At 42.5% G+C, this 26,421-nt stretch overlaps 2 protein-coding genes across 6 annotated transcripts in view; one reads left to right on the plus strand and one right to left on the minus strand.

The window, feature by feature from the left end:
• Positions 1-8,838, plus strand: part of myo6b (myosin VIb) — a 30,296-nt gene extending 21,458 nt beyond the window's left edge. The window contains exons 28-33 of the mRNA XM_037486835.2: positions 1,576-1,736; positions 1,871-1,921; positions 4,755-4,858; positions 5,776-5,910; positions 6,738-6,956; positions 7,451-8,838. Of these exons, the coding sequence (XP_037342732.2) occupies positions 1,576-1,736; positions 1,871-1,921; positions 4,755-4,858; positions 5,776-5,910; positions 6,738-6,956; positions 7,451-7,650 (870 nt within the window). The 3' untranslated portion in view covers positions 7,651-8,838. The remainder of the gene's footprint in view (positions 1-1,575; positions 1,737-1,870; positions 1,922-4,754; positions 4,859-5,775; positions 5,911-6,737; positions 6,957-7,450) is intronic.
• Positions 8,839-8,928: 90 nt separating this feature from the next.
• Positions 8,929-26,138, minus strand: impg1b (interphotoreceptor matrix proteoglycan 1b). 5 transcript variants are annotated; one of them, XM_062557313.1, is made up of 18 exons: positions 25,771-26,138; positions 22,848-23,063; positions 21,710-21,876; positions 21,589-21,617; positions 21,398-21,432; positions 21,253-21,299; positions 21,024-21,170; positions 19,584-19,642; positions 19,257-19,450; positions 18,816-19,166; positions 16,851-17,503; positions 16,344-16,433; positions 11,948-12,167; positions 11,544-11,754; positions 10,890-11,075; positions 10,591-10,774; positions 10,011-10,094; positions 8,929-9,857 (listed from the first exon to the last, which is right to left on the minus strand). In XM_062557313.1, exons 1-18 carry the CDS (start codon positions 25,835-25,837, stop codon positions 9,801-9,803), a joined length of 2,997 nt encoding a protein of 998 aa, XP_062413297.1. In that variant the 5' UTR covers positions 25,838-26,138; the 3' UTR covers positions 8,929-9,800. The 5 variants fall into 5 exon arrangements, 4 of the variants coding, with proteins under 4 accessions (XP_062413297.1, XP_037342733.2, XP_037342735.2 ...); XM_037486836.2 differs by having other exon boundaries at positions 8,929-9,550; positions 25,771-26,135; XR_005121387.2 differs by having other exon boundaries at positions 9,535-9,550; positions 10,591-10,641.
• Positions 26,139-26,421: the final 283 nt, after the last annotated feature.

Here is a 26,421-nt window from a genome sequence, read left to right on the forward strand (position 1 = left end):
CACATGAATGCTGTAAACCGTTATGCTTCTAATATTTCCATTCTCCCAGGGCAATGGTTGGGTCACGACATTGTTCAGGTTCCCAGTGAGTCGTTCCCTTGAGGATTCCACCTCCTGCCAAGTTTCTCCTAAATAAGCTTCCTTTTGTCACCCTCTTTCCATTGCTGTCACTCACTCATCACGCTCCTCTGATTAGTCACATCGTTTGTGTAATTCTGTTCCTTTTCTTCTCTTACACACACACACACACACACACACACACTGTTCCACCTTTCCTGACCATCCAGTCATCCGTCTGTTATGCGTACATCACACCGTCTGTATATCTAATGCCCTTTTCATTCTCCGAAGGACATTTGGACATTTGCATGCTGTCATCTTTTCGTGCTGGTAGTGAGAAAGTTGACACCAAGCTGTCCTGAGCTACATGTCTCCCGAGACTCTCTGCAAAGTTTGTTTATCCACTGCTTTCGGCTCAAAGCTGCATCGGTAAACGTTCTGTGACTTTGATGGCATTTTACTCGGTGTTCTTTGCCATTTTCTGCCGTGTCAGAGGTCAGCATTCCCTTAAAACTTTATACCATAAAGTCTCTCCAACTAGCTGTATTTGTTGCATCCTGCTTTGCAGTCTTCTTTAAAAGGAGTACCTCATTCAGTGGACTTCCAATTTATTACCCCTAGTTTTAAAAGTAGTGCACTGAATATGTGTGAACAACTTCTGCAGTTGTTTTATGCATCCCCCCCCCCAGTATACTCAATTAAATGTGAGTGAAATAGACCATGCATCTCGCACGCCTCACTAAGCAAATGAGAATTTTATTTAAGTTCTGTGGAAACTTTTTTTTTGGTAAAGTTGGCGGGGGAGAACCGGGAGGATGATCTAGGAGGTGCGAGTTCAGGACGCAGTTCAAAATATACTGAGAATAGAACTCTATTCAGTGGCCACGTGTGAGGAGTGTCGCGCTAAGGGTTTTACAACGCTCTGGGGAAGAGTGGCTCGAGCAGCGTGATGATGTGATGGAAGGCAGCTGGGCGGACTGGGAAGGTGTTGATGATGAAGCGCAATCACACACACAAACCTGCTTGCTTTATATGTAGCAGCTACAGTTTCAGATATGTTTTCATGCTTTACCCAGAACATGTGTGACAGCTGCTGATTGGACCATTGTACATTATAAATAATTGAGTGTCAAATAAAAGTTGAGTGTCATTCATATTTTAAAGCTCCTCAGAGAAAAATATCCATTGCGGACTTCATTAGTGGCTTTTTATAAAAAGGTGATGAACGTATTTGAGATATACAAATGATCCTGATTATTTTTTTAAAGGTATGCCCTCCAGGTGCCTATTGGCTAAATAATAAAGTGTGTTCCATTATATTTCTAAAATGACCTGAAGTTTCAAATATATCTTCGTCAAAAAAAATCATGAGCAGCTTCATGAGCAGCTCTACAACTTGGATACATTTGTCTAACAAGGCCTGGGCTCAAAGCGCAGCTCGAACTGCCCCAAAGGGCAGCATCAGCGGATCGAAGTGTATTTTGCAAAGTCACATTAAGTGTTTGTGTCTCGCAGGCCGAGCTGGACATTCAGTTGGCTCTTGAGCGCTCGGAGCAGGCCAAGCACACCACCGTGCTGGAGCAGGAGAGAAGAGACAGAGAGCTGGCCATGAGAATAGCTCAGAGCGAAGCAGAGCTCATCACTGAGGAGAGCCAGATGGACGCCAGCCTGCGCAGGTACCGGAAATGTATGCTTCTGTACACAGTGAACAACAGCCACCCGGTTAAAAAAAAAGAAAAAGCTGTATATATATTTTGAGGGCAGCATGCGTGTGTAACTGCGCTTCTCCTGTTGCTGTGTCTTCTCTCAGTGACGAGCTTTTTTCAGATCTTCCGATCTCTTCATCCTCGGCCAGAGCCATGTAAGATATCGACACAGGTGTCTGTAGCCTCCCATGTCCACGTCTACCCAACGTAAACAATAGTCACACAGTAATCGCTCCCTTTGCCGTCTGTCCTGTCCTCCGTCATAGTTATACGTCTCACTTCCTCAAAATGAACCCGGGATCGTACCGGCAATGCGGAGCCAAAATTAAGATCCTTTGATTTGAAGAAATACGTCAAATTTAGACATTTTGTATGTACTATTTGATATGGCATGAATCATATTACATGCAATTCAGATGAGTGATTATTGTTCACTCAAAGACACAGATGGCACAACAAATCATGAGAGATAGGTCAGAATGAGCAGAGTATTGTTTTTGTTTCACTGATCTTATTTGGCTTTGCACGAGTCTGCAGTCAATACAGATTGTAAGTGTCCTTTTTGAAGTGGTGGTGCATGGAGCAAACTTCCTGTGACATCACATTTTAGTCAATGTGTTGTTGATATCACAGATATCTGTAGTTTTTATGTAGAGAATTAGACATTTTGGTGTCTTCACAAAACTGGCGTGAATGATTCCACAGAGTTAATCGGATTCAAAAGTTACTAGTGCTGTAAAAAAAATAAAAAAAATAAAAGCTCCTTGATAATAAATGAAAATCAATGAATGCTCAATTAATAAAATAAAGTCTGTGGGCATGAACTCTTGCACGTACAGCGCTTAGATCTGCCCTAATGCAAATACCAAGTGGAAAGGTTTTCTTTAGTATTCATTCCAGCTGGTTGGGAAAAGCTCAGAATCACCCCCAATCAGGGAATTGAAGAGAAGCAAAGAAGTCTTAAAATGGCCTAAAGACCAGGGTTTCTCCCAGCTGAAATTAGATTTGCATTAAGTCAAGTAAGGATCAGAACGCCAACCCGCAATCAGAAAAGTTACGACAGCGTGGAAGTTTTGAAAGCGCTAAAAGACCAGCGCCTCTGGCTGAATTTGTTAAAGTGAGGATCACGACGTCTTGGCTGCGCAATTTCCAACTCTCTTGAGCCCTACAGAAAGGGGCGTCATCCCGTCGCGATGGAACGACAAGCACAAAGCTGCACTCAATTCTTAATAAGGAGCCATCCCCCATCTGCGCTGAGTTGATCTTAATGACCCTTCAATCAACTCAAATGATCGTGACATCAGCTCAAACAAATTTGGAAAAAGGGAAAAGTACCAGAAAAGAATGAGAAACTTCGATTTAATAAACGTAAAAATAAATCTCAATAGTAATAAATCTGACATGGTTCCAATTATTCTTACCATTGCTTTAAAATATATGATATAATATACTATATTTACAATGATGACCAATGGTACTATATTCACTCGTTATTGTTAAGATAATTGCCTAATTACCTACTCCAAGTTACGGACAGAATACGTTTGATTACCAACAGTTTTATGTGTAACTTTATCCTCGGGTCTGAAAGCTCATTTTCTGTCCCCGGTGTAACATTACCACGAAACCATGTTGGTACCAGCGAGCCAACGTTAGCCCACAGGCTAACTAGCCCGCCGCTAAATGAGATAAATGAGACGTCTTAATGCTTAATCTACGCAAAGTGTTTTCACAGCGTAGGAAACGCAACGCAAATTAGAAGAAAAAAAATATGAGGAAAAACAATGGAAATCTAGTTAAATGTTTTAGTTTATGGTTTAAATGTGAACTCTTTTGTGTATTTGTGTATTTCTAACACTATCTGTATTCCAAATCCTTACGTAATAGACGGGCACAGTAGTTTAGTTCATAGTGCACTTTGTCCACATTGAGGCGTATGTTTGAATGTGCACAAAGATAAGTTCTCTCTAACCCTGCTCCGGTGCGCCCAAGTTGACATTTGATCCAATAGGCTGTAATCTTGTGAGTGTTGGCTCAGGCTCCCGGCGGACATGTTGGATGTCTGCTACTAACCCTGTAAGTCACCTGACCCCTTGGAAACTAAATGGAGATGTGTTGCAGCAAAGCAGCTCCGGAGGTCAAATTACCCGTCACACGCGCACGCCACTGAGCTTAAATGTATCAAAGCCTGCGTGCAGTCGAGCTGTACACCGTGGCTGGCATTGCCCCGGACCACCTCCGTCAATCAATGTCCCTCCAAAAGCAAAGGCCTATTCCCTGCTTCGCCCCCCCCCCCCCTTCAGCCCTGATTCATCCCATCGCGCTCCTAGATGATCCCGAATCATCTTTCTAGTCGGTATGAATTAGAGGTGGTAATTGTAATCTGGGTGATGATTCGCAGATCAGTAATCCGGTCCTCTGAGACGTTAGCAGCTATGCCGACTGTAAATAGAGGAGGTTAATCCTTTGCGTGATTGAATTAGGAGCCTTAACTCCGCAGGGAAGCTGGAGACACGGCCGACATGAGCAGAGACTTCATGCGGTCGTCCAAGTAGCCGAAAAACTCTGCGGCGGCAGTTAGATCCATGCGATGCAGCAGCGAACCACGTCACCTTTTTTGAGTCGCCTCTCCGTGTTCAAATGAGCCTTGAAAAGAAAGTGGCATCCATGCAAGTTGCAGCATTAGAAGCAGTTTGCATGGTTTGAAGTTGAGTGGAAACGTGCTGCATTGGTACGGACAAACCCTACCTTGCTTTTAATAAAGATCTATTTTGTCTGCTATTGTAAATTCACATGGCACTGCGCTCAGAAATGATCCAGTTTTCACTACACTTTGGATTTTGCTCTTAGTGCTGTGTTTCTGCTGCTCTTTTACAAGGTAACACACAGCCGTGATTGTAAAAAAAAAAAAGATCATTTAACGTTGAAAAACCTCCACCTTGTCACATCTGTCTTTCACACCCACGTTAAACTGGTCCTTGCTTACAGGGGCCCTCAGGTGCAGGCGACGAAAGCTGCCGCTGGTGTGAAAAAGTACGACCTGAGCAAGTGGAAATACGCTGAGCTGCGAGATGTCATCAATACTTCCTGTGGTGAGAAAGCCTGAGCGAGTTCTGCGTGACTTTATCGGTGTAGCTTTTATCAAAAACCTTTTCCAAATAGATTAAGGAGCTGGAGCTCTTGGTGCGACACATGACTTTACTATTTCCTCCTCCTCCACCCACACAGTATTTACAGTTATCGGGCCCCACGTTAATTTACCAGCAGCTCACGTCATTTCTCGTTTCATTTCCGTAAATGTATTTTTGAACAGCCTTGTCGTATGAAAGGCTGATGCTGGAGCCATGCATACTGTGGACACAAGATATCTTGCCTGAAATATCAAAAGACAAATCTGAGGATGTTTCCACAGCTGCTACGACTCAACGGCATGCGTTTTATTGGTGGTGAGAGGAAATAATCACCAACCGAGTGCTGTGAATGGTTTATTTCTATTGCTTTAAAAGAAAGACACAACAGGACGAGACCCTGGAATTCTTATTATACTTTGTAGATTTTTGTGCTTAATGGGACAGCAAAATGTATATTTCTTATCTTCCCTGTGCTATTTATGAAGGTAGAGTTTTGGTTTTCAATTCACTTTACCCGGCATTTCATATTAATTTCTTCTAGAAAGCCAGTGTCACAAACTTGAGGTCTGTTTTTTTTAAAGAATGATTTTATGGGACACATTAAAGAATGAATTTATGGGACACATTAAAAATGCAATCCAGCATTTTGGGAAATATTCGATCCAGGGTCTATAAAACCCGACCCACACTAGAGATTATCTAGAGAGTCAGATTTGAACCACTTTTCTTGCTAAATTGAGTGTTCCTTCAACCTTTTACATTAAAACAACCAGTGTTGAGACTACTCTGGAGCACTTGCGATGGAAATCATACCATTTACGTTTCATTTGGACTCTGCGATCACCTATTTTCTCACTGTGGTCATGTTGTGTGGACAGACATCGACCTGCTGGCGGCTTGCAGAGAGGAGTTCCACCGCCGCCTGAAGGTCTATCACGCTTGGAAGTCCAAGAACAAGAAACGCACCGACGGCGGGAGTGATCAGAGGGCTCCTAAATCCGTCACTGACTACGGTAGGCGGAGCGATTCTGTTAATCACTGTCATTTTAATGCATCGCTTTATGTTTATGTGCATATGTTCACAAAGTCGTGTATTTCGCCGACCGAGCAACATGAACATGCCGTGCGCGCCGTGCCTCGGAAACATTGAGTTACAGGTGACAAGTGGGCAGTTTGTCCATGTGTCTTTGGCAGGAAATAATGACCAGCAGACAAATAACCTTTCAATTAGCCAACGAGACACCTAGCAGCCGCCTTGTGTCTGGCTCCGTCACAAATATTTGTTCTAATTGGCAAGTAACTGCCGTCCATGACTTGTTGTGCTCAGTAGCTGCTGCTAGGACTTCTCACGGCTTATTGCTCATTTCATGGTCAACCTAACGGAGCACGGACTGTGCCACAAACGCCCACACACACACATTACTGTGTGGCTTCTCTGCTTAAAAACAAATCTTTAGCTTGATTGGGGAATGGAGACTTAAGATGTATTGTTTCTTTAAATTTCACTATATATTAGCCTTACTCTTTTGACGTGATATCTCCAGAAAGATATGCTTTGTTTGTCTTTGTTTATATATATATATATACTCTGCATGAGAACAATGTAGTGCAAAGTCTGCAGAGGCCAAGGAGGATTTTTCTCTATTATATTTCTGTGTTATTTCATGCAGTATTAGTCTTTTATGTTCTTAAAGCGTTATTCTTGGTTTTTCTTCCCCACTCAGCCTGCTCCTTGTGGGTGTCACGCGGACATAAGACACCATTTCAGTTGTTTTGTTCGGTACTCTGGAGACAAACAACAGTCTAATATCATATCTTCATGGTCACACTCTCGCCGCAGCTGAACAAAACCCGGCTCCTCCGATGGCAGCGCAGCATCAGGAGGTGGCCATGAACCGCCAGCAGCGTTATTTCCGCATTCCTTTCATCCGACCGGCGGACCAGTACAAAGACCCGCAGAATAAAAAGAAGGGCTGGTGGTACGCCCACTTCGACGGGCCCTGGATAGCCAGACAGATAGAGCTTCACCCGGAAAAGCAACCGATTGTGTTGGTTGCCGGTGAGTCAGCATCTTTTTGTCGTATCGGAGCAGAGAGAGCACCTCTTGACAAACCTGTTTTTTTTTTTTAATTTTAGGATATTAAAAGCAAGTGATTTCTACTTCCGACATCACTTCAGGTCGTCAGTAGCGGTTAAACAAAATACCTTTTTTTCATCTTTTAAGGCTGTATGAAGAACTGAATCATGAAAGCATCTTCTGTTTCATGAGGGAAACGCAGAGAAAAGATAAAGAAAAAAAATCGACACAGATCATACTTTTGTCTTTAATATTTGGGCAATGCTTGTTTCATCTATACAATGTCAGAAAAGAGTAAAAGAAACGCCGTCAAATTGCTGTTTGATTTTATAAACATTCCAATATCTAAAGATCTAAATTAATATTTGAACCTATATTTCTAATATAAAGCAATACAATCCTCATTTTCCCACATTTAACTGTAATACTGCTAAAGTAGACGCCCTTTTCATGTTTCTTCACTGTCACCGCCTCAGGAAAAGACGACATGGAGATGTGTGAACTGAGTCTGGAGGAGACCGGTCTGACCAGGAAGAGGGGGGCGGAGATCCTGCCTCGGCAGTTTGAGGAAATCTGGGAACGCTGCGATGGAATTCAGTACCTGAAGAAAGCCATCGAGAACAAGCAGGCCCGCCCCACATACGCCACCGCCATGCTGCAGAGTCTCCTCAAGTGAAGCGCGGCAGCGAGATAAGCGCCCTGCGACATTACACTGATACACGGGCTCACAAACATGCCGGTACACATTTAACGTGGTTCTTTAGGATGAAAAGAAGGAACCACAGCGAAAAGATTCTCCTTATACAATCGTACTGTAAGCACCAAGTGTTTCATCTCCTTTTTAAATACCTGCAAAAGAATCATTTCACTCTTTATAGCTTTTAATTTGCAGTGTAGCACTGGCATTTCTGTCTTCTTCTCAAACTATGCTTGAATTGAAAATCCCGCTGGGAGGCCTTATATTGTCACATCGCTGCACTACGCCTAGGGAGTCTTTATTAGCTTATATGTGTTCATTGATACACTTTTTCATGACTTTACACAAAATAGTCCATACAGTCATGACGTTTCTTTTAGATAAACATGAATTCATTTGAAGAAGTCCTGGGTTTATTACCAACTAAGAAGTTTATCTTTTAATCCATCTATAATTTAACTTAGCTGTGTATAAAACTGTTAAAATCCTTGAGAAGGAAATCTTTTTTTTTTTTTTTATTGTTGTTCATTTATTACGCAAGAGGAGAAATGTAGAAGTTAGCTTTCATGTTTGCAGTTGTTGGTTTGGGGTTGTTTTACAGACAATGAAATAAGAAAATGTAATTTGCGTGTCTGTGTGTGTTTAATCACATTTTATTTTATTATGCTGATGACTTGACTCTTGCGTTCCCTCATCTCGTTGACCTATCAATCATGCTTTACCTTCATCTACAGTTGGTTCACTTATTTACTGAAAGAGTCAGTAGCTGACTGTGACTAATGATTCACCTACAAAATGAGATCAGGTGGTTTGTTTTACACTGGAATACTATAGAAAATAAATATATAAACTCATTTTCCTGATGCCTTTTCTCACTCGGTTGTCACCAACAAGTGAGAACGAGTAGATTTGGAGGTCAGGGCTCTGTAAACGGATCTGACATCCTGACGGTAACAGCGGTTAAAGAGCTTTAATTCGTAGATTACTTGGACAAAGGGTAATGTGAGGTGGATGGCGTCACTCATTCAAAGCTCAATCGTATTAGGTGATGATGTGGATTGAAACTATGGATCTCATTTGTACGTGTTTTTCTGCTCTTTTGTGTTAAAATAACAACAAACAGCGCTAGATGATTATATAAATACATTAATAAACTGTAGAAAAACATGATTTGACTGTAGCCGTCCATCAATGAATTGCTTTTTATTCCTCACCGCAGACAACGGGCCTCTCAAAAAAACAACAAAACAAAATGTATGCAAAAAAAACATTTTATTTTTTGCGTTTAAATGCAAAATGTGTAAAAAAAAAAAAAAATCAAAACAGAAATGATTAGTTGGAAGATTATTTTGAATAGGGCAGAGAGCTCAGCAACCAATATTTATATGAACAATGAATGTGTCATGACCCAAATCAACAGCCCTTTACATTCATTCTCTTTTTGGGATATACGGTTCAAATATAGCTTTTACAGTCTAAATTCACGATACCACTAAGTGTATCAAGTTGTAAATAATAAATACCTCATTGTGAGGAAAGAACATCCTTTGGTGAAGACTATCCAGGAAATGTCCCTACCATTCAATATATAGAATAAATATTAGTTTCCACTTTAATATCCATAGCTCACTGTCTAACAAGACGCTTTGATCACTATGAACAATTAATTTCAACACTTTAAACACCTTTTGACTTGCCTACCATCGCTTCCATTTAAAGTTAAACACAGTCTCCGCTACCTCCTGTTATGCACCGTGCCACTGCGTCAGCTGCTCCACACACAAGCGCGGTCCCATCAAAGAACGCTGACTTCGAAACACTCGTTATCTGATGCCCTTAAAAGACGGCGTGTTCTGTATTCAGTTTGCGGTCGCCATGTCTAGAAGAGACAAGAGAGAGAATGAGAAATGGCTTATTTCCGTTGGAATACTACGATGAATGAAAGAATATCCTTGTGGCTCTTCAGGATGTTTGCTTCTTATGAATCAAATAACATCCTCAAATTCAAGAGAGGGACTTTCATTGGAGGAGCACCGATTCACACTGAGCATGAAAATCATTCGTGGTTAATGCTTTTTCCCACAATCATATTGAAGCTACTGTTTAGATGCTATGATTTGGTTTGTAAGTTAAATTCCAGCAGGGGCATCATGCATATACGTTTTACCTTTGCACGCATCATAGAGCTGTAAAATATTTGTAAAGTAAAGGTTATTTTTATTGAATATCAAAAACACTTCAAATGCAAAAGCTGTATGAAGTCACTTTTATAGTTCAATTTTCTGAAGGCGTTTCATCAAATTGTACTTTTTGTTTGGATTGTACTTTCGGGTCCTCACCTCATTGTGTGGTATACACTGATGGAAGTCCACCATTTCTGAGACTAACTTTTCTGATCTGGTTGTGTAGAGTTGTCGGGGGATCTGAGGAGAGAAGGAGTAGACCGTGTTTACAGTGTGCTTCATTAATACATCATGGAACCAGAGGCAAAGTGAACAAAAGCAGTCGACATCTTGAATATAAGGATCTGCCAGAAGGAAAGATCTACCACAGGAGATTAAATCTAAAGCCACTACTGCGGAGTTCAGTCTTTACAAATTTACAACTTTGTTGGATTTGTCTCTTTAAAAATATGGATAGTATGCAAGCTATCGTGTGATTTTGTGTATCAGGGACATTTAATTACCATTAAAATAATACAGAGCATGGTTTTAAATTCAAAGATGCATCAGATAGTTTGTCCACTGTGATGGTGAGTGTGAAGTAAAAAACAAATGTGAAACATACCAAGGATGAGAAGGAAAATGAGCCTTTTGAAAGGATTGCTCTGAGACCCTCTTAAAAGCTTAGATATTAGTTTATACTACTGAAGTTGGAAGGTTTGAGGTTAGTCATTTGTGCAAATAGAGCACGGTGTACCTCAATACTCAGATGTATATTTTCAATTGAGGCAAAATGTTCTTGTTCAGACTGTTGGGATTGGGAAGAAGAAGAGCTTGAAGGGTATGGCAATGTGGACACTTGAGTTAAGACACCATCATCATTCTCAAATACGGGGTTGACCCTCAAAGTATTCTCAAAGGCATAGGGAGCAAGGGTAGGCCTACAACGTAAAGGAGATGAGGTGGTGAATGTAAAAACGCTTTCAATGCAAAAACATCCCAAAATCACTGCAAAGGCAATTCAGATCATGAGGGCTGAAACGGGCTCGTACTTACACCAAGGTGATCGCCTTTCTGGTCTTTATACATTTCTTGTTAACAAACATCAGAATGCCGATGACGGCGAAAACGAAGCAGAGGCTTCCCAGCAGGCAGGTCACAATGAGCGGAGGGTCCACTGGCATCGACACCAGCTCGTTGCAGCGCTCGCCGTGGTAGTGCCAGAATTTACCTACAGGACATCTGAAAGAAACCCAAAGACGTATTCAGGTCAGAGAGAAGCCTACTTCTTCCTAAACTAATAAATACATCATGATATAGTCACAATAAACCTTCTCAATTAACCCGACAAACACTTCTGAGCCTTCCAATTCATATTAAATGAATTTTTCTGACTAAATAACTGAATTATTCTTTTTTTTTTAATAAGATCAATAAGAGTCAAACCAACATCCAATATCTACATTTGCTGCTGAACAGCAATAATACTTTTGATAAATAAATCCTCTCTATTTGCTTAACGTAAAAGAAACAATGTTTTTTCATAAATCAAGTCTCAAATGTCCTTCAATTAAGCATGGATGAAGGTTTTACGTTGCAGTTTGTGTTTGTGCAGACGAACAGCTATCAAACAGAAAATAAATGTGTAAAGACTCAAGCAGGGGGACACAAATGCTAACGTTTCAGGCCCATATCGCCGTGTCCGTGTACCTGCAGGCGGCTCCGTGCCCTGGGACTATTTCACACAGGCCTCCGTTCAGGCAGTAGTCCGGCTGCAGAGCGCAGGTGCTCTGACACGGCAGCCCGTCGGCGGCGCTGTAACCCGGGTCGCACAGACACTCTGCCTCCCGTGTCCAGCCGTTCACGACGCACCGAGAAAACTCGTTGCAGGCCAGGAACCTGCAGGAGTCCGCGTGGTCACCTGAAGCCAGCGCAGAGGAGAGGAGGAAAGAGAGAACAGACGTGACGGGTTTAATGAGGTCACGTGCACGATGCTTTGCATCGCCTGCACGCCTCCCCCCCCCCACCCCCCCCGACCCTTGTTGCACGATTTGCCCGGGTCACTGCGGAGGACGGTGCCGTTAACAGGGTTTCTGCTGTCAGGGGCATTTCACCTGGTTCCACTTCCAACGAGCGGCTGTCGATCTCGATGTCGAGGCGCTTGGACGCTGCGTTGCAGAAGTCTTCGAGCACACAGTGAACCGCTTCGGTGACGTTGTACGGCACCGGCTTGTCCAGTTTCATTTTGCTGTTCACCACAACGCTGCCGTTCCTGAAGTTGAGGATCTCCAGCTGCTTGAATCCAGTCAAATTGGATTGGAGATATGGGAGAAGCTGTGGGGAAGATGGAGGAAAGCAAATTCATGTCTTTATTGGATCTTTGATTCAACTGTTGTCTTTACATTTTTCACACATTTGTGTTCTATAGAGTTAATGATGTGAATACATTTAGGAGTACAGGGGGAACCACTTTCAGTCCTCAGAGGTCAAATATTCCCACTTGGATATTTAGGTCAATGAAATGATATCAGATGTGTTACGTGTGAGCAAACATCTCAGTCCTCCTTAGGAGAAGTCCAGGGCAGCTCAGTACATGTTTACCTGTAGTTTGACAGTATCAAAGTTGTCGTAGCGCAGCTGATTTTGAATTATTCAGGTCACATGTAACAGTGTGAAAGCTACGAATAGGATCGCAATTACATTTTGATGCAAGCGTGAAATCGCGCTGACACAGAACACAGAACATGCTATTATTAGTCAGCGAAGAGCAGAAAACAAAAGGTGAACAGACACAACACTAAAAAAAATTCAGTATTAAAAACCAGTGTTGCCTAAAGTTAGTTAGCAAAGCGAAGTAACTGCCATCTCTGACCCCTCTGACTCCAGTGGATTTAACACTAATTGATGAATTGATTCATTCCCTTCTGCCTTTTGTGAAGCAGTAAGAGTCCACAGTATCACAACAAAAAAACCCCATCTCTGCAGTAAAATCTATGCCCCCCCACATTATATATTCCCAGTAATTCGGACGGCTCGCATTACTGGAAAAACCAGACTATTAAGACTATGGACTTGGACGGATGGCGGTGGCAATGTTTAGGCGGGGAGGAAGTCAACCAGCTGAAGTAATGGACCCAGATCAATGTTCATCGATCTGGACCGCTCTCTTTCCAGCCACTTCACGCTCGCCACGGATGAGGCAGACATCAAAAAGCGCCGCCGTGCGAGAGGGAGAGATTACGGCCCTCGAGCTGGCCTGTCAAGCTGGAGATAAGAGGCCCGGAACGAGTTCTGCTCTGATTGGGTTTCTTCACTTATCGCCCGGCACAGAGTTCTCCCAGAGTTCCCTGCAGGTAATGGTCTCTCAGCGAGCACCAGGTTCCCGAAAAAAACAAATGGACTCGCGGCACGCTCGGCCATTTGTCTCAATGCGAGGTGTCAGGTCTCTGTGCGCGCTGTACACGTCAGAGGCCCGATCGGTACGGTCGACCCTGCTGGCGTCCGCGCCAGGTCAAAGCCAGAGTTCCTCCACAACGGACCTCAGTGCAGCCTGCGTCGTGGACGGAGGGACAGTGGACACAATGTGGTCAGCATGACAACAACCACAATCTCTGTTCATAGCACAACCACACATGCTTCTCTGTTGTTACACGTGTATCTACTGGTTCTTGGTTTTGGAAGACCTGATTTACGAATCCTTCTCTGATGTTGAAAAAGAAAAAAAAAGAAACGTCGAGGAATGTTACGCCTCTATGGAAATGCTGTTTTTTTTCATGATTTAAGGTAAGAAATAAAATAATTCCAACCTCCATGTCCAATTTTATTGGTTGCTTTACAAACCAGTAGGTACAAGAGTAATGGAGGCAAACAGGAGGAATTGAAAGGTGCTGTAGGCTAATGGTTTACATATATCTATTCATATATATAGGAGACTGAGAAAATGAATGTACAGTATCACAAATGGGGTCGAATACGCAGCAAAACATTACCTCATGTCCATTTAAATGGGCTGCGGATATTGTTTGACATTTCTCTTATTCTTCCTGCTATTTTTCATTCATTTATGAGCCAACTCAGACCAGTTTAAAATCTTTGTGTCCCTTCTCTGCCTAAGCGGCCCATTTAAAGGAAGATATGTTCACTATTCCTATTACTTGTTACTATTGGGATAGTGAGAGAATTCGAGAGTATACGGTAAATACTTACCACTTCAAACGTCTGACCCCATTAGATTTGCCAGGAAACTAAATAGATTGATTAATATGGGAAAGCTGCAGTAACCATGGTTTGGGCAACCATTAATTGATTGGAGATGGAGAGGTTTTTTATTATTATTACTTTGGATTTTTGTACTCTCTGGTCGTGTGCAGACACTGATTTTATTGATATGGTGTATCCATGAAAACTCATTAGAAACTTGTTAATGAATATGGTCAACGATGCATCTCGTACAAAATTAAACCAGATCAAATTCATAACAAATAATGACATTTGCACAGTCGTGTACGCTATATATTTATAAATAAGTGAAAATGACTGAGAATTTATCAAAATATAACACATTACCTTTTATTATTAACCCATCGGCTAAGAAACTCAGGAAAGTAATCCCGCCTATATCAGCTCTCATTCCCTCTGCTCCTTGGCATTGCAGCAAGTACACAATCCAATTCGGATGCACCTTCTCAGTTGGAGGTTGAGGCGTTTACATAACACAGATCAGGGGCACAAGCCTGAAATATATCCCCTCTAACCTGGGACTAAGCCTTGTAACTAAATAGGGATGTCAAATGATGTTTGTTGCTTCGATCCACGCTAGTAAGGCACAGTCATAATGCCAATGTAAACGTCTTTTTCAGGGAGAAGGAGCAATACGACAAATGGTGAATAAAAGGGAACATTAAACATGTGTGCATTTACACACAAATGCTCCAAAACTAAACGACCTCCACCAGTCTGTAATCTAGTTTATTTCATTGTCTTTTTGTTTATCGTAGTACATACAAATAGTTTGTGAGTTTTTTTTTTTTAACAACAGATAACCATCACAGTAATTGTACTGCATCACGCGTACAGATGTAACCCGACTGATGTCGCACTAAGCAGATTGGAGCCATCAATAGCACGACGCGTCCGCTGCTGGAACCAACCAGCATTACCTAAAGCTTCTTAGCACGAGTAACGAACCTCTGAGTCCGGCTAAGGGAGACCCGAGTCCCATGACTCAGACTACCACGGGCTATTCGCTGCATGACTTTCTTATTGGGCCTACCAACGCAACTATCAATCTATTTATTCACCCATTCACCCTGCAAATGAGTCTTTAAGGCTTGGAAACATGCACAAACAGACGGGTCACTGTCAAAACGTACATAAAGAGAAACAAATGAATGAACAAACCAAATGGTTTGGTAGACTTACACTGTACACATAAAACCCCACACTCATAGTCTCACGACGCATAGGTATTGCTACCTGGTGATACAAAGCAATTTCGACAAGCAGCATCTACAGTATATCACACCAGAGAGAACGTCTGTCCAAAAGAAATCAGAACAGATGGGGGGGGGGGGGGGGGGGGGGGGGGGGGGGGGGTTTACATTGAACAGATTATCTCCATTTTCATGTGTCCAGTTATTGTAAGGCTACAGACAGTAGACCGTTAGCTCAGCTTAGGATAATAACTGGAACACGGGGAGAGAGCTAGCTCTGCTTTGTCCAAAGGTAACAACATCCGCACAGAAAAAGCAGCATTTTGGTGATTTTACACGGGGTTATGTGTCCTGATTATATCCGTGCAGGTCACTTTCTAAGGTCTCGTGGTCACCATTAGGTTGCCTGGCAACCTCGGGCGGCAATACCAGAGTCCACAAAACAGCTTTGGTCTCTGGAAGGTTGACCGTGTTGGCTTTGGATAGAGCCACGCTAGCTATTTCCTCTTCTTAATATCTTTGTTCTCAGATTAACTAACCGGATGCTGGCTTCAGATGAACTGCATATCGTATCGGTATATATTTGAGAGCAAGTTTCAACATTATTCTCCATTTTACTCCATAATACAATTTCTAAAGGTAATCTCTTTAAATTCCTGCTCAATAGCCGGAGCTTCTTTTTATATTATAGCCCAAAACTTTGGACAAATCCCTTGCGGACACAAACTAGATAAAATGACGTGCTGAAATATGATTGACACTCAAGCCAAACACTCACTGAAACAGCCCGACATTTAGCAAAGTTCAAAAGATTAAGGCAAAACACAAAAAAAAAGAACTGCTTGCGAACATTAGTGCCGGACACATAAAACCAATCAACACGAGTAGCTGCAGCAGGAAGATCTAATGTCTAATGTAAGGACAAGAGTAAAGTCTAAAACTAAAGCGGAGTGCTTCAGAAATGTTAGGTGCTTTCAGATTGTTAGAACTTTGCATCTCAAAAATGTTAGTTAAGAAATGGATAGGTCATGCTCTCTCGGAGGCATTGGAGATGTAGTTCCAATATGGAAAGAAATACCGGTATGGAAGCTAAAGTCTTCTGCCTCCCAGGCCCAGATTTACTGGAAGCTCCAGGATTTGGCGAGTGTCTGGACCCAGAGTGCTGTGTCTAAGTGAAACAGAACGATTACTTTATACTGCTGACACAATGGCTTCTCTGAAATGAGCACACTGCGATTGGTTGAAGCCATATCACACTTAAAGACTTCTATAAAAAAAAAAAAAAAAAAAACATGAATTCCTTGTAATTTGCTGTTCATTTTAAGATTAAAAAATGTGAGGATAAGGAAGATGCGAAGTGCATCCACACTTGGGAAATATGTAAAACGAAATTTAGATTAAGCACCAATTTAGGGCTACTGCAAAATAGTAATACTCCTACTAAAATAACATTTGAAATCTAAGTTGCACAGCATATATTGCACAAACGTACTTTCATCACATATTTCGGGTTCAGTTAAGAAAACAAATATGAAAACGAAGCATGCAAAATCAATACATCCAACACAAAAGCTTGTGTACCTACCAGCTCAAGAAAGGTATTCTCCAGTGATTTATACTCTGGGGAGCTCTTGTTGAACAGGCCATCAGAAAACATCATGTTAGTGACCCTCAAGCTAAAGAAAACCACCAATTCTTTCCCCTTGTCCGCTGCGGTCATCATGGGGGTGCTGACTGGTCTCGTGGCCGGTGCGGCCGTGGACTCGTGCGGCCGCTCGTCGAACTCGGAGGGAAATCCGCTGCCGCTCTCGTCTTCCAGAGACTCCGTCACTTCGCCCTCGACCCCGCTCAGAGTTGACCCCGTGTCGCCTTGAACGTTCTCCGGAGGCAAGTCCGTGGGAGCCGGGGCCGCTCCGCTGGGCCCTCCGCCGGACTCGTCCCTGTCCTCGGGGGCTTTGCCGCTCTCCTCGGAGGAGGACGTGGGTCCGCTCCCGTCCGGCGCTGGTTCAAGGCCTTGGAAGAACTCCTCGTGAGAAGGTGTCGTAGGGACTGGGGCTTTTGCTTCCACGACAGAAAATTCAGTAACGGAGGGGTCTGCAGACCCGGGTAGGTCCAAGTTAACCTCAATAGCTGCATCGGTAAGTACTTCTTCTGGTTTGGAGTCGGGGGCAGCCAAGGGACGGTCCTCATTCCGTCCCGTTGGACGTTCCTCACTGACACCATCCACTGGTTCGGGTTCTTGTAAAACAAAACATTTCAGAAAATAAGTTTTAAGACCAAAATGAGTTTCTTTAATATGAGATAAATACAGAAATTGCAATGTAGAGTTAGTAGAAGTCTGTAGAAGTAGATTCCATTTGGTGGCTGCATAGGAAATGTCCAATAACTCAAAACCTTAAACCACAAAGAAGTCCAGTTACCGAGTAATATGCGAGTCCACAATTGATTAATATTCACAACATGCTTTTATCTCACAAATATAGCGTGCATCATTTTCACTGCAGACAAAAAAAACGTTTGCTCTTCACTCGCTCCACAGAAAACAGAGCTGCATTGATCAGTTTCCAGGCCAATCGCTCTGTGTTACAAATGACCCCAAACGCAAGCTTCTCTAACTGGGTGCATTTCGTTTGACAAAGTTGATGATGTTGATAATGACCCGACCATCACATGCTTGTTAATAGGTTTTAATGTGATGTGTGGCCTCAGCAGGGAGCATCTCTGTGTGCAAAGCCAAACCCTCAAGTGTGATTGTACATTATTACCATTTCCCATGAGGGGGGATTTTTATGTGCACATGTTGGTAAAAGTAGAAAAAGAAAATCAAAAATGCCCTTATTTTTAAAGTCCAGCGCTGATATTTATTTTAATTTCTTATTAGAAGATTTGTTCAGTGTAAAATAATGGTTGTTGAAAATTATATTTTATCCACCAGTTAAAGTTATTCTCAGGCTGGGTTTAATGTAAATGTTGTAAGCTGTGTTTTAGTACATAAAGATACAGTGAAAACAAATACTTCTTCACCAGCCAGTGTGGATCAATACCAGACTAATCATTTAAAGTGTTGTTGAATGGTCATGAATCAAAAAGCAGCTTTGCTTAAGCTCAATTGGTAAATTGGTATGAGACATATAATCCATTTTTTTTCCTCCATTTATAACAAGTCAATTAGTATTTTAGAGGTCTCCTGTCAGATAATTAGTCATTTCTTTGGCATCAAATAAAATATACTTCTCACTCTTACCTTTCTAGCCTGGGGATGATATATACGTTATATATAGATATATCAGCTGCTGTCTCTAGACCGTAACAACATCCTCCCACCACTTTCTTCCGATTCTCAGAAGAACCAGAGTGGGCCAGCCGTGGTCAGAGTTGTGGTCCAACCACCAGTTTCTTGCTGTTTTCTGTCAACAGCTCTAAATGGAGTCAAAACCTCAGTCTAACGTTTTACTGCTCAACACGGCTTTGACTTCGTAATCGTGTCCCTGCTGATTGAACTTCAACATTGTGCTTTTTAAAATAGCATTTTAACCTGAAGCTGCCTCACCTTGTGTCACCCGTCCCTCAGGCCGCGCCTCCCCTCCGCCATCGAATGCCGACGTCTCCCCCGGCTCTGGCTCTGCTCCTTCTTCCACTTTTGCTTCAGGTTTCTTAATGTCTCCTGACTCCTCTGTGGACTCCCCCTCCGCCGATGACGCTAAAGGGGTCTGGTCGGTGGCGGTGGGAATCATTTCTGGGACGACGTTGGGTATGAAAGGCACAAACGTGTGTGTTTCCGGCCTGGTTCCAAAAGCTTCCAAAGAGTTCTCCAAGTCCGCTGTCGGCGCCTGCGTGGCGCCGTCCCCGGGCCCCCGGACGGGGTCCATGCCGAGCTCAGCCACTGGATACACCGTGGTCACTGAAAGGGAAGCGTCACAGCGTCTCTTACAGCTTTAGCGCTCTTATTCCGATGGATTCTGGGATTCAGCTGATGTGCTGTTGTTCTCACCCGTCTCGAAGCTCAGTGTCTGCATGTCCAGCGGCAGGGACAGATCCTGCTTTAAGGCCTTAACGATGATGTGCTTTAGTTTAGGGGCATGTACGTCCTCGTCCTTCTCAAGCCCCTCGAGACCGTCGGGTTGGTCGTTGAGCTCCGTTTCTCCATTAAAGACCACGGCGTACCGCACAGACACATCCTCTGAGCTGATGGACACAAGCGATCGATGTCAGGAACCCTCGTTACGGGCGGAAGTCACGTTCTTTTTGTGGACGTCGTATTTCTCTTTTTGACTGCTCTAAAATATATATTTTTATGAGAAAATAAAAGTAAACCCACCGAAATCCAAGCACACGAATCTCTTTGAATCCTGGAACTTTTTCAAACACACGAACCATCTAAAGAAAAGAAAAACAAGAGGTGGGGAAAAAAGCATTTTTTCTTAATGTGGTTTGCAGTATTGGGCTTTGTCTTCCATTAAAAAAAACACATTTTGCATGAGATTTTTGTAACTGAAGGAATAGAAAAACATTTGTTTTTTCCATCTGGCATAAACAAATCAGAAATAGGACATTTACAAATACTGCAATGTACTAGACCTGCAACAACTGGTCAACAGTGAATCTAAAATAGACAGAAAATGAATGCAAATCATTCCAAGCAAATTGGGAGAGATTCCCTGGTTCCAGTGTCTAAAATATGATAATTGTTATGCTATTCTGCCGTTTGGCCATAGATGCAGTGATGTGGTTGTAACAAGCAGAAGAAGAAGTTGCCATTCGTATGGGCCAGGAAGCTGATTAGGGGATTGGGTACAGCTGTGCATTCTGGGAACAAAGCACTGGAGGCTACTGCAGAGCAGGGAAGGAGGAGAGGAGGGAACAAGGTAAGGAGGGAAGGAGGAGAGAAGAGAACAAGGTAAGGAGGGAAGGAGGAGAGGAGGGAAGTAGGGGGCAGCAGTATCTGAAATTGACGGGTAAAGTTAGTGACTTATAAACCTACAGGTTGAAAGAGTAAAAAGAATTAAAGTTAAGTAAAATAATTGTTAAAAGCCATGACGGTTAAATGAAGATAGTCGTGTTCCAGCAGGCTGCGAAACAACAAAAGCTTGTCGCTTGAAATCATTTCCATTATTATTATTCATGCAGGTTCAAGAATAAAGTATCACCTGACCTGATTAGTATTAGTGCGCACTGAATTTCTCTGAGATCGTCTTGGAAAAAAAACAAAATCGTTGCCTTTGTGTAGTGGATGTGGAAGATTTTACTTCTAACATTCAGTTCTTCAAAAAAGCAATGACATGCTGATGGTACAAGTGGTTCCTAACAGCTGGGTTTAGAATCCCAGTCAATGCCCTCTCAGTCAATGATAATATACTTGATTAGATCTAATACAGGCCTGTCTTGTGATCATGTAGAAGTCTTAACTAAATATCACTTTTTTGCAATCAAACAGCCCGGGTGTACACTCAGTGCAGTGTTGAGCTGTAAATCAAATTGATCTTGTTGTAAGGCATCTTGTATAATGACGCAAAACTGAAAAAGGGGAAGAGAGACACAGGCAGAGGAGCAGGGTTTCTATTCTACAGGTTGCAGGTGAGACAAACACATCCCGCTTGCTCCTCTTCTTATATCCTCTCAGGGCCGTGACGGCCTCAGTTACACCTCAAAGCGCTTTCGCGGCTCTGCTGTCAGCGGGCATTGTGTGTTTGCCGAGGGCAAAAGAGGGCAGATATCTGACTGTCATTGTCCGCCTGTGGACACTCGTCTCCACTCTCACCCTTTCTGTGAGCTCCCGTTTGATGTCACTGTACTTGGCCGTCGGGTCACTGAACAGCTTGCTGTACGCCGGATCAGCGATGGTGACTCTGAACTCAACAATGTACTCCTCATAGTTCTCTTTTATCATGTTGTGGTCTTCCTGAATCTGGCAGAGAAGAGCCGAGTGGCGCCGTTAGACCAATGCCACCTGATTTTGAATGTGCTGGGATTCTGAAACGTGGACTCACCGCTTCACTCTCGGTCGGCAGCAGGATCGGCGGAGGTGTCCAGGTGCCTGGGACAAAACTTTTCTTTACTTTTTTTGATCGCTGCTAAGTTCTTTAAGTAATGGAATTGCTTCAAACAATAATCAGGCGTTAGTGTTCAACTCACAATCCCTTTCTGCCTCGGTGATTTCAGCGATAACCCTGGAAAAAAATACAAATACGTTTGTTACAAATTCAGATTGTTACATATGCTCCTCTACTTCGTTCTGCCTTTTCAAACCATACAAAACATTTGTTTCTACCAACATATTTTGGTTCACATTCGACACAAATGTTAAGAAGGAAGTTTGCACATACCCTTCACTTTCATCTTGCTCGGCTACTCTCTAGCGATAAGAAACAAGATATCAACTATTGCAACTTTACACGTGTCCATAGAAGTTGTCTTGTGTCTGATGTGTTTGGGTGCTGGACTCACTTGGGCCACCATGTCCAGATGCTCCTGAGAGCTACTGAAGTTCTGGGCCAGGTCGTCCATGCAGAGGTTTTCATGCTGGCAGGTATGAAGCCAGGCGATGTACTCCTCTGAGTTTGGGACTCGGTCCAGGAAGATCCGAAAGGCTTCCCATATCACCTCCTGACAGACTGAAGAGATGTCACGTCACTTTTGGGATGTTTTGTTTTCATTTTTTTTCTCCACAAATATGAGAAAAAAAACTATAAATGAGACCCAATCTAATTGTATGTGGAGATAAATAAAGGCAAACTGGACAGGGCTTTATATACATAGAAATGACTGAAAGGCCAAATCCAATTACTGATGATCTTGGCACCTTTGAATCAGGGGGAGTTTTCTTTGATTGAGCAATTTCATATTATTGCTCCCCTCAGATAAACCTTTCAGTGCATTTTTCCTTCTGAATGCACAGCACACAACAGCCCACAATGGCATAATGCTATAATACATTAAAAAAAAAAAACATTGTATAAATGGCAGAGCCCAAAATGTTGCAATGCCCGTTTAAGTAAATGTCAAGCGGTATATTCAAATATTTGCTTGTCCGTGACAATTTTGTGGTTATTAAAATCATGAGCACAAAGACCCCCTGAAGCGTCAATGTGTTTTAGCTTCCTCGATTGGTAAAATCTGCTGCGCATGGTCTGATGTTGCGATGCCTGTGGGAAATATATTCTCTGATAAAGCCATTTCTGAATTTAAGCGGTTACCTCGGATACAACAAATGAATCTGCCTCATTTTAAAATCATACGCCATCGCAGCCGTTTGTGTTGGTATTATTTGCCATTTGTAACAGCCACGCTGGAAATCATCCCCCGTTGAATCATCCGCAGTTCATTTTTCTCGGACAAAGGACATTTGCATTTTACATCATTTAATCACATAAATCTCCTGGGTTCTAAAAAAATATCAGACATTTATACAAACCTTAATATATGCACATCAATTGATCATATTCAGATAGGCAAACACATTTGGGAGCATTAGAATACATGTTTTTTTTTTCCATCTTTGCAAAAGGTTGAGTGCTTCATTAAGATTTGACACAGATTAAACTGTGATTGTCTTGTATAAAGTTACACATTAACCAGCATGTACCTCTGAGCTTGTAATAGGCCCGATGGCTGCCGATGACGGCTTTCACCGTCTCCTGGGGACACAGTTTGACCCCCGTGGTGAAGAGCGCCGACCTCTTGGTCCGGTGCCCGTCCTGCTCCGCTCTGACATTAGTGGTGTGTCGGATCGGCCTGGAGGCTTCTAGAAAGTGTCGATACTTCACATCCCTGAGTCCGGAAAAACCGTGATCGCGTAGGTCTGCAGGAGCAGGCAGTGAAGTTGTAGGTTCAGGAAGAAATATAACAATGTTCAAACAGTAGTCAGCACATGATGTTTGAGTTAAGGAAACATGGATTTCCATTATTTGTATTAACAAAATGCTTAGTTTGCATTGCAACAAGCAAAGCAAATGATGTTTTAAAATGACAGGGAGTTGCTCTCGTTCTGTTAAAAAGGCAAAAACCCTGAAGATGACACAGTGATGTCATCTCATATTGGGCTTGAGACTTTTAAATATTAACAAATCACTTGTCCAATGAACTCCATTGTGGAGACAATGGTAGGTAATATTAAACATAACATCGAGCTGCCCTCCCTTGCCATCATTTCACAGATTTGGCCTCTGACGCATACACTTTTATTTAAATCTGTCCCCTGCATGTTTTCTTTATTCATGGAAGTGTTATACTAAATGGCTGGGGTTCCATGGAAATATACTGTTTTAGTCTGGTGGTTTGTATCCAGGAATCAGAATGTTAAACCCAAATAACTAAGTTACCAAACCCTGTCAAGCCATGTGTGTGTAGAGCAAATACACACACACAGAGGTTAAAAAACAAAAAGTAAGTTTTGGATACCGAGTTGATCTGAGTGGCAACAACAATCACACCACGTGAAAAAAACATCCGCAGTCAGACCTCTATGCAGACATTAGGAGGAAAACTGCCCTTTATTTCAGATTATCTTAAGGAAGAAAACAAGCTCAGACACCCTGGCATTACAGGAAGTATTTCCACACCGCAAGCCAGTGTGCCACCCTATTGAATAAAGCTATTTAAGAAGAAAGGGACTCATTGTAATGCCAAACCTCAAAGGGCTTTCTAAGACAATAAGCCAGGATTTATGAGCCCAAAAACGGAAACTGAGCATCATCGGACACACTGACCAGTAATAAGACCAATACTGTGCCTCCTTTAGATTAGGGGAGATAATTGAGGTAAAAGGAAAATATAAAAAGCAATTTAGTGTAACTAATATATATTCACTATTACATAGCCATCCGATACAAAAGCTGCATTTTGATGGTGATAAACAACGCAAGAGGGAAATATTTGTGCATCAATAAGCATCTTCTCAACAGCCATTAAGTTGTGCTTGTCGAAGGAAGTCATTGGCCGCATTCTGAGCACTGGACCACAAGCAGAGGAAGAATAACACAGAAAGAGCCCAGAGAGTATTAAGTATGCTGCATGCATGTTCCACGAGTGAACACAATACTACTAGGACTTGTACAAGCTAATGCAACACATTAGCCCAGCTGCAGCATTAGCTAATATACAATATGGAAGGTGTGTTTGGATGTTAAACATAAATGAAAATATACAAATTCAACAAATATGAATTTTCAAGTGGTTGGTGCAAAGGGATAAAAAAAAAGATCACCCTGCGCTATGGGACAGGCTTCAGTAATCATCATTAATCGCAGAACTTATAACAATCATATTAAAGGAATAATGTTGAGGATTACTACAGATGATCATATTTAACCCCTGTAATTGTGTCGTCACATTTTGTTTTGACGTTAAAATAACACGTTAAGTAGCATTTATATAATCGTGTGAATCTGGGCTGTTCTAATTGTCATTGTCAAAAAATCCAAACAAAATTGAAAGAGTGAAAAAAAATTAGAGACATTTTTTGATATTTTGCGTGACATACATTTTACAGCAAAGAGAGAAAAAAGTGTTACTCGCTGTACAACACGTGTGTAATATCACCTACAATGACCGATATTGTTGTTCTCAAATCCAAATTTGGCTCAGGACCAAGAACATTCAAAGATGACGTGGAAATCGCTGCCTGTAGCTTGTGGACAAAATGTCCCCCCAGTTTCCAGCAGGTCAGAAGCTGGTCCGAAAATCTTCCTAAATCAAATCGTGTGTGTTTCCGTTGTTGGTCCCACCAGCAAAGAGACCCCTCGAGTCGCTGTTTGGAATTCGGTAAGCCCGAAGCCTGACTTGCACATGCAGAGACACGAGGGCCTGGGTGAGAGGAGGGAGCGTTTGAGCGAGTCTTTAATGCCTGCCGCTGCCGCCGAGGATAAAAAAAAAAAAAGGCCTCACAGCAGAATTACAAGCCAGAAAAGATTAGCGTCCTGCGACACCGGGGAACAGAATGGCTTTTGTTTCCTCCAGGATAATGAGCTCACCGGGGCACATCCCACTGAGGCAGACAACCAGTGCCGACGCGTTTGCTATGCCTGGTGAAATGATGCTATCTGCCGCTATTATAGGAGTAAGCCCGTTTAATTCATTGTGAATATTCATGGCATTAAAACTGGCTCGCTGTTCACTTGGTATTAAAAAAAAAAAAAACAATCAGATCCGTCTGAGCATGAGGTAACCCTTTAAAGTTCGCAGACAATTGTAATTGTTGACATTAAAGGGAATAACTACCTTATAAAGTCCCCTCTGATGCAGGACCTCATTGATAGAAAACCTGCATAAAGGTCTTTGCTTCTGAGAATAACTGAAATGAATGTGAACGTGATCTGGATCTATTCTCCAGGTTCCCAACTTCAGTCATTCTTGAACCAAAATATTTTAACCCTCTTTAGTGATAGAATCTGTATTTGCTAAAAAATATATATATATTTTTTAAACTTGCAAAGATCCCCTCCTGAAATCCTTCTCCGATCAAAGTTAAATTACTGAAAGAAAAACCAGCATCCCAACAGGGGTCTTACCTTTGATCCGACTTGCTTGGAGGGTAAACAGACACAAAATGAAGAATAGTCCTGACTTCAAAAGCATGATGAGCTAGTTTATGTGGCTTTTAAACTTAAAGTTGTCATTTGTGAAGAGACCGTAAACGACAATGTAATCCACTATCTCTTTATCTTATAGTCCATTCACAGAGTGCGAGACCGTCCTCATCTGTGCAGACAACGCCTTCGGCTCGTGGGCCCGTTCCAACCGGGGGAAGGAGGTCCAGTACACTCCGCTGTCTGTGTTCCACGGCTCAGTTCTTCAGCTGCAGTTTGGTTTTTGCGTCCCGCTGGAGCCCCGCTGACCACCGAGGCGGCTGCATGGGGGGGGGATGAGCGGAGGAGAGGCGGAGAGTGAAAGAGCAGAGTTTTGGCTGAAGAGTTTCCTTGTGCGCCGTCAGTGTGACCACAGTAAAGAGGTTAAAGAAGCAGGCTCCGTTTTGAGTCTAATCCCTTTACCTTCTTGTTGCCGCTTAATCCCTGCCGGGCCACGTGCCCCCCCCACCCCGGCCTCATCCTGTAAACCACCTGCCGGACTCTCATCTGTCAGCTGAACTGAACTTGGGGATCGGCCAACCACCAGATAACTACTTCCGAGAGTTTCTCCAAGTTAATCATACAAAACGGTTT

The sequence above is a fragment of the Pungitius pungitius genome, chromosome 14, assembly GCF_949316345.1.
Source record: "Pungitius pungitius chromosome 14, fPunPun2.1, whole genome shotgun sequence".
Classification (NCBI taxonomy): domain Eukaryota; kingdom Metazoa; phylum Chordata; class Actinopteri; order Perciformes; family Gasterosteidae; genus Pungitius; species Pungitius pungitius.

Coding starts and splice junctions, on each gene's coding strand:
- impg1b (XM_037486836.2), bottom strand. CDS start 25,837: ATGCTTTTGAAGTCAGGACTATTCTTCATTTTGTGTCTGTTTACCCTC. Junction 21,618..21,709: donor ATCTGGACATGGTGGCCCAA/GTGAGTCCAGCA, acceptor TCTTATCGCTAG/AGAGTAGCCGAGCAAGATGA. Junction 11,076..11,543: donor GGGCACGGAGCCGCCTGCAG/GTACACGGACAC, acceptor GGTTTCTTTCAG/ATGTCCTGTAGGTAAATTCT.